The sequence below is a fragment of the Cucurbita pepo genome, chromosome LG15, assembly GCF_002806865.2.
Source record: "Cucurbita pepo subsp. pepo cultivar mu-cu-16 chromosome LG15, ASM280686v2, whole genome shotgun sequence".
Classification (NCBI taxonomy): domain Eukaryota; kingdom Viridiplantae; phylum Streptophyta; class Magnoliopsida; order Cucurbitales; family Cucurbitaceae; genus Cucurbita; species Cucurbita pepo.
Window position 1 is genome coordinate 2,449,597 of NC_036652.1, and position 7,940 is coordinate 2,457,536.

General features: G+C 34.8%; 1 protein-coding gene across 1 annotated transcript; it reads right to left on the reverse strand.

Annotated features, from left to right (window-relative positions):
* Window positions 1–1,009: 1,009 nt before the first annotated feature.
* LOC111776509 (protein SHI RELATED SEQUENCE 1-like) lies at window positions 1,010–1,959 on the reverse strand. Its single transcript, XM_023655974.1, has 2 exons — window positions 1,527–1,959; window positions 1,010–1,380 (listed from the first exon to the last, which is right to left on the reverse strand). The coding sequence occupies exons 1-2, from the start codon at window positions 1,957–1,959 to the stop codon at window positions 1,010–1,012; spliced, it is 804 nt and encodes a 267-aa protein (XP_023511742.1).
* Between the last annotated feature and the right edge of the window lie 5,981 nt (window positions 1,960–7,940).

Genomic DNA, 7,940 nt, shown 5'->3' on the forward strand with positions numbered 1-7,940 from the left:
ATACCAAATTAGAATCTTCATGATCCAAAATAAATAAATAAAATACACATGTCATAAATACCCCATTCAATTTTTATTTTTAAAGGGAAGCTTAAATAGATAATGGATTGTTCCGTTGTACACTGGTTAGGTTAGGAAGAACTAACCAACCTGAACAGAGTTCACAATCCAACCCAATTCAAGCTTGATTTTCGAGTTTGTTAGGTGTGTTCGATGAAAGTGGCTAATCTAGTGAATGATCATGGGTTTATAATCAACGAATATTATCTCTATTGGTACGAAGTCTTTTGGGAAACCCAAAGCAAACCCATGAGAGCTTATGCTCAAAGTGGACAATATCAAACATTGGCTAGTCAAAACACATCACTAACAACAGTAACAAATATTAAATATTCTTAATTTTCGTAATAATTTTAAAAGTAGAGTTGGATTGTAATCTTAATTTTTGCATGATCAAACAAGTGTCAACCCGCTAATGACCGAAAAAATGTCAACCTGCAAACTGATCCAAATTTTTAAGTTTTCTAAAAATTCAACTCTAACTGAAATTGGACAAAAAAATTCTATCTCAATCCAACTTTTTATGATTTCGGTTGGATAGTTCATATGGGTTGGATCCTTTTAGGTCTAAAAAAAATGATGCCCGACTCAATACAACCTATGGATACTCCAAGGAACCTACTCAAAGATCTATAGAAAAAAAAGTACGAACGTCCATAGTCTTCTATTAGATAATGAAAAACACAACATAAAATCGGAGAAGCACGAAAACAGTGAGATCTTGGAGTGTTCGTGAGTTGAGTTATGATATGAGAATGCAAATAGACATAAGGTTGAAATTCAATACAATTATCATAATCATACTCATTACATAAACTAAATTAAAATAAAAACAGCTTGTGTTTTTTGTTCCATTCCAATGTCTTCATTTCACACATCATAAGATCAATGAGCTTTTTCTTCTTCTAGTTCATGAATTCAACACAATCAACTTCAACCCTTTTTTCTTTTAAGTTCTAGAGGAAGGGAAATTTTGCGTACCCGAGTTGAATGTGTTGATTGAGATGGGATATAGAGAAGACTCCATAAATGGGGTTGATTTGTTACTCCTCCACTCGCCGTTCGACGCTCCGATCACCAGCTCGAGCGCTTGACTATCGTCTTCTCCGCCGTAGCAATACGAGCTCTCGCCGCCCGTGCTCAAATTTGGAGTGCTTTCGGGACCTTGGTCGTAAAGAATCCCTTTGAACATACGCCCACCAATGTTCACTGATGTTTGATATGCGAATTGTTCTTCGACATCGTCGATGGCACTGACTTTCACGCACCGAAAAACGGCTGAGGAGTTGAATTCAGCTGGAAAATTCGCAACTTCTAACCCTAATTCCAAATCAAATCGATTAGAAGAACAAAAATAATTGTAATTCTAATGAAACACTACACCCATCTCACCCTAGGGTTTGAATCATCCATCATCATCGTAATTTTTCGACTTAAGCTTATGAATTTCATCGAAAATTAATCACCTGGAGTGTCGACTGGAGCGGTCTGATCGGGTCGATCTAGTCGGGATTGTTGCCGAACAATTTGGTGACGTTGTAGCTGCCGTTCCCGGCGCTTGGTAGCCGGAACCCAAGTACTTTTGACATGAGTTTGGCAATGAAACCCTCGGCTCTTACAACAAGTTCTACATCTCAAATGGGAACAATCTTTCTTAGCTTGATTCCCACAATCTTGACAATTGATCGAAAACCCTAATCTCGGGACAAACTGATCGTGACGATCGGAGGCGTTGATCATGAAGTTCCTCCGACTCGGACCCACTCCAAATGAAATGTAATTCTCTAGATTTTGTTGTGGCCATATCTCCAAGCCCTTGGACAAGAACAATTGCTGTTCTCTTCCTCTTTGTTCTTGATTTTCCTCTTGTTTTTCACTTAAATAGAACAAACCCGTCATGATCTCTACAACCCAATATTATTTAGGTCATTCACGAAGGCTTTTAGGGTTTTTAGGGTTTAGAGAGAGAGAGAGAAGGAGGGTACCGGAGGAATTTGGAAGGTGGATTGCAAACGCCGCCGTGTTAAGTACTGAGAATCGTTACAGCTAAACCAAAACTGTCTCTGTCTCTTGTCTCTGGTCTCTTGTCTCTTGTCTCTCTCACTCACTCACTCATACTCGATATAATACGATGGTTTTTTTTTTAATAATAAAAAAAAAAAAAAAAAAAAAAAAAAAAANGAGAGAGGATAGAAGGAGTCATTGGATCTCTACGTAATCCAATTGACTGCAAATTGCTCAAGATCTTCTGCAGGGAGATCGGACGGCGGTGGATTCTAAGGGCACAATGGTCATTTAAATTTAATAGTGTCAACGAGAATGTTGGGCTATGAAGGGGGTGGATTGTGAGATCCCATGTCGATAGGAGAGAGGAACGAGTGTCAGTGAGGACGCTGGGTCGGGTGAATTGTGGATTCCACGATGATTGGAGAGAGGAATGAGTGTCAGCGAGAACGCTGGGACCTGAAGAAGGGTGGATTATGAGATTTCACGACGATTGGAGAGAGAAACGAGTGTCAGCGAGGATGCTGGGTTATAAAAGGGGTGGATTGTGAGATCCCACGTCAATTAGAGAGAGGAACGAGTGTCAGTAAGAACACTAGACCCTGAAGTGGGTGAATTGTGAGATTCCACATCGGAGTTGGAGAATGAAGCATTCTTCACAAAAATGTGGAAACTTCTCCCTAGCATACGCATTTTAAGAACCTCGAGGAGAAGTTCGAAAGGGAAAATCCAAAAAAAGACAATATCTACTAGCGGTGAACTTAAACTGTTACAGTGCCAATATAGTTCTTTTTACTCCGGAAAATTTTTAGAACATTTTCTAGAATTATATTCTATGAGTTTTATATTGAAAGTGTTCTTCAAACATCTAGATCTTTGATCCACGATGATTTCCAGATACATTACGTTAATGTGTTACCACACTATGATAACTTCTCGATGCACCATTTGAATGTGTTTTTTGTAGTGTATTTGACACATAGGTTTTGGACCCTGTGTCGGGGTGCATAACCCTTTGAACGCAACTTTACGTACATGTGTAACCATATTTTGGTCTACTATGTATCTTATGATTACCCAATGCATAGTATGACTAGAGATTACTCTCTTGTACATATTAAGATTACTCTACACCAATATGACCCGAGATTTGAATACAGGTATGATGACTGTTTTTACTCGTTAATTTTATGATTTTTTTAAATAGATACGGATATTATACAAAGATTTGAACAAATTTATTTAATTATATTTAAAGAGATTTGGATTTTTTTTTTTTTTTTTTAAATTTATAGTTGGGGATTAATTAATGATGGAGCGGCGCTAGTTGTACATGTGACTTAGAATATGAATGGATATTAGTTGGTCAAACGGAAAGTCTTTGCAGAATTCCCGGCTAATAAACGCGTTCTTCCCTTTATCTTTATCTAATCATGCCTGCTTCCTTTCAACATTTTTGACCAAACAAACCCTAATACCAAATACTTCAACCGGTTGCTCGACCATACACGTCGCTTTGAGTCCAACGTATACTCGTTCAATAAGGTTGGATCTTTAAGAAAAAAACGAGGAGTGTTCATATGACTCGATTGGGTTAAATATTTGAAAAACTGACATTTTGATTCAGTTCACGGGGTTGACATTTTTTTTGTTGGATCAACCCGACCACCCCAGAAGTAGGGTTGTAGTCTAGTTCAACCCAACCTTACCCTATTTTTATAAATATTAAGAATATTTAACGTATGTAACTGATGTTAGTGATGTGTTGTGACTTGTAAATGTTTTATATTTGAATTTTATGATAATTTATGTATTGGGTAAATAGGATTTTTAAATATAATTAAAAAAAAAAAAAACCCCGACTGTTAGGATCGTACAACTCACACCGGATTTTGGTAAAGAACAATAGAGAGAAGATAAAGAGAAATATATGTGAAGACACCGACAAGTGCTAGGGTTTAGATTATGAAAAATTAAATAATCTTAAAAGCTAAGTACGAGAATATATAAGATTTCTCCAATTACTTCAGTATTAAGTTTTTTTAAGTCTTACGTAAACCTAATTCATAAATAGAAATCAGACTCTACAACCTAACATCGACAATCCAACTCGGGTTAAGTTGAGTTGAGTTGTGAACTTTATTTAGATTATTCGGGTCACTCATCCAATCAATCCAAAATTTCAAGTGAGTTCAAAAGATTTTTTTTCAGCTCAACCCGTATACATCCCTAGAAAAAGCGTCACATAAAGCAACATTTTTTTAGTATATGATTAAGTATACAATAATCAACCCGAACATAACTCTTTTCAAAACCACCATTTAAAATGTTTATAATGAGTTCCCTTTTTAATTTTTTGAATAATGTCATAAAATTATTGAAAGTGGTCTAATATGAAACATTTAATTAGTTTTTCTTTCAAAAGTGGTTTCACAAAATATAAAATTAAAAAAAAAAATACTTTTGAAAAAAGCATGTGATTAAAGAATTTGTACTCTATAAATAGAATTGTAATGAAAGAATAAAAGAAAAATAAAGTGATAATTGAAAAATATAAATAAAGTTTAAATTAAAGGGAGACTAATTAATAATGGGTTTTTTCTTTTTTTTTTCCTTTTTTATTTTTTTCTTGAGTTCAATAATGGTATTTTTTTTTAAATAGTTTTAATTATATAAAATTCAAATATAAAAAATTTAAAATCACAGGTCATCACTAGCATCGGTTATAAATGTTAAATATTCTTACTTTTTTTTTAAAGTAGAGTTGGGTTGGATTGTAACCCTATTGCAACCCGACTAAAAAAAGTCAACCTGCAAACGAATCGAATTCTCAATTATTTAAAAATTCAATTCAACCCAAATAAAAATATATATAATCCAATTAAACTTTTATAGTTTTGACGGGATAATTTGAATTGATCAGATTATTGGCGTGGTAATTAAATAATCGAATAAATTTTAACTTTACTTTATATGAAAATTTACTTTAAATTTAAATATATGTAGAAATTATGATTTTTAGAAGTTTTTTTTTGTTTAATTTAGTAGGCTATTTGTGGTTACAAGAAGTTACTTTATCTTTTCAAAAAAACAAAAGAAGAAAACAAGGTACTTTATCTTTTAAGTGTTTATTTGGTTAAGTTTTGTGATTTTCTTTGTTTGAAACCAAGTTAGTTGTCGAGAGAGAGAGAAAAGGAGGATTTTCAAGAATGCCCACCACGTTAAAGATTCAAAGGATAAACTCTTGTAAAAGTGGACAACCGATTGTGTTGCACTCGTTCTAACTTGGTGAACAAGTCAGTCATATGAAAATCCTTAGTCACAAGTAATTTGGATGTATGATCGAGTCTCGGTCACGTTTGAGAGAACGTGTTTTAGAGGACATGAGCGAAGAAATGCGTTAAAAACAATTGGTAAGAAAGCAATGTTACACATCTACAACTTTGATGACATATGAGGTTGATTTTGAGGAGTCTCTTCAAATCTGTTAGGAATTGTTGAAAATCACTTCTCGATTCGTTGATTCTTCGCGTCTTCTCTATTACAATCTCTCCTACATTTATGCAGTGGAATTCTTCTTCGTGGCATGAGGTCATATCACCACTTTGTGACGGGTGTCTTCTTAGTCAGAATAATAATGTTTCAAGTTATTGGTGTGGACAACAGGACTACTCTGTATCCATAGGAGCAATTAGATACTATATGATGTCTTCCCGACATTCTAAGTGACTTTGACTAGTCCATAGTATTTTCGCACCAGTCATTGGTTCTTGCTGCTTTGTAATTGGAGTTGGGTTGATCTCAGCTTGATCAGAACTCTTTCTCCATTTTGAAATTTTTGTGGCCGACACTTCCGACCGACTCTTCTCTTCATTTGTATAGATGATCTTCCTAAGTAAACATGAGTTGTTTGGGAGGTTTGTCTCTGCCTCCCCCTTTAACGTAGGTGTTGGCTTGGGGTCTCTCCCAGTAATTAGGTGACCACTAACAAGAGTCTCAGTCGTATGACACACATTTATGGCAAAGGATCTCGCCCCCGACATAAAATCAATCTAGTGATCTATCTACCCAAGTAGAGATAAATCCTTTGTCTGACTTTTTGGTCTTGTGTCGTGGTGTTTCTTTGGCGACCAAGAGATTTCTATTGGAGTTAGCTCACTCGAGCTCTCCTCCTCAACTATGGCAATGCCAGCGATCGTAGGTTCATCATGGCTAAGATCTCTTCTCAACATAGTGTCGACATCATTTTCACCCCTTTTGGTTGATAGCTGTTGATAAGAAATCAGCCCAAGGAAAAGCTCTGATACCAAATGATATGGTAATCAGCCCAAGGGAAAAGCTCTGATACCAAATGATATGGAATCGCTACAAGGGGAGTAAGATTCAGATTACCTTGTTGATCGAATATCTCAAGGTAAGAACACTTGTTTGAGATTCGAATCACTCCACAAGCAAGATCGATCATGTCTAGCTTGAATGATTCTTGTTGATCAAATATCTCAAGGCAAGAACACTTGTTGAGATTCGAATCACTCCACAAGTAAGATTGATCATGTCAAGTTTGAATGATTCTAAATGCAACCTAAACTACTTAGAATTGCAAAGAAACTTAGTCATTGGCTAAAGAAAGCACAAATGCTTCTTTTACTATATTTTCCAAGTCTATTTACAAATACAACATATATGATTTTATATAGCCTCAAAATGAAAACTCTTAACCTTCCATGAATCTTTACCAGAGCCGTAACTTTCATACTTTATGACCATAATTAATATGAACCAAGAGACATCAATCATACAATATACATCAATGAAGATGTGAAAAAAATGTTGTTGGAATTATCAAAAAAATATTTCAATTCATGTCACATTGAAGAAGAACAAATCTTCATTATTATAAATTTTTTGTGGATCATAATTTAGAATAATTTAGAGTTATGATGTTTATTTAATGTATTTTAAGGCTTATTTACATAGTGGCTAATTATGACCATAAGTATACATCGTGGTTAATTATGGTCATAAAGTATGCAACTTACACCTCTTGGAAAGCTAGAAGGTTAAGAGTTTTCATTTTGAGACGATATAAAGCCATGTATGTTGTATTTGTGAGTACACTTTGAAAATATAGTAAAAGAAGCATTTGTGCTTTCTTTAGCGATTGACTAAGTTTCTTTGCAATTCTACATAGTTTAGGTTGCATGTAGAATCATTCAAGCTCGACATGATCAATCTTGCTTGTAGAGTGATTTGAATATCAAACTTTTTGCCTTGAGATATTTTATCAACAAGAATCATTCAAGCTAGACGTGATCGATCTTGCTTGTGGAGTGATTCGAATCTCAAACAAGTGTTCTTGCCTTGAGATATTCGATCAACAAGGTACTCTGAATCTTACTCCCCTTGTAGCGATTCTATATCATTTTGTATCAGAGTATTCCCTTGGACCGATTTCCATATCATTTAGTGTCAGAGCCTTCCACCCACTATGCTGATTTCATATCATCAAACCTACCCAGAATAGAAATCTACCTAAGACCATGCCATGTTGTTTTTAAAAGAATAGGTTCTATCATACTGCAAGTGTTTGCATTTTTCGATTCCAACAATAGGGTTACTTACTAAAATACTCAAGTCACGTGCAACTCTTATTTTTCAAGAAAATGTAAGGCACCCATGTAGGGATGACAGCGTCACGATGAAAGTCATGGAACTAATATTAGGGTAGTCGCATTTATATTTGTTAATCGACTCTTAGGTTAGTTCAAGCTTTGTTTATTTAATTTAATTTATGACATTCATTGGTTTTAAGGTATTTATTTTGAATGTTCCGTCCGTGACACCTTTCATGAAATATTTTAAATGTAAGTTTTCCC

Coding starts and splice junctions, on each gene's coding strand:
- LOC111776509 (XM_023655974.1), bottom strand. CDS start 1,959: ATGACGGGTTTGTTCTATTTAAGTGAAAAACAAGAGGAAAATCAAGAA. Junction 1,381..1,526: donor CGCTCCAGTCGACACTCCAG/GTGATTAATTTT, acceptor ATTTGGAATTAG/GGTTAGAAGTTGCGAATTTT.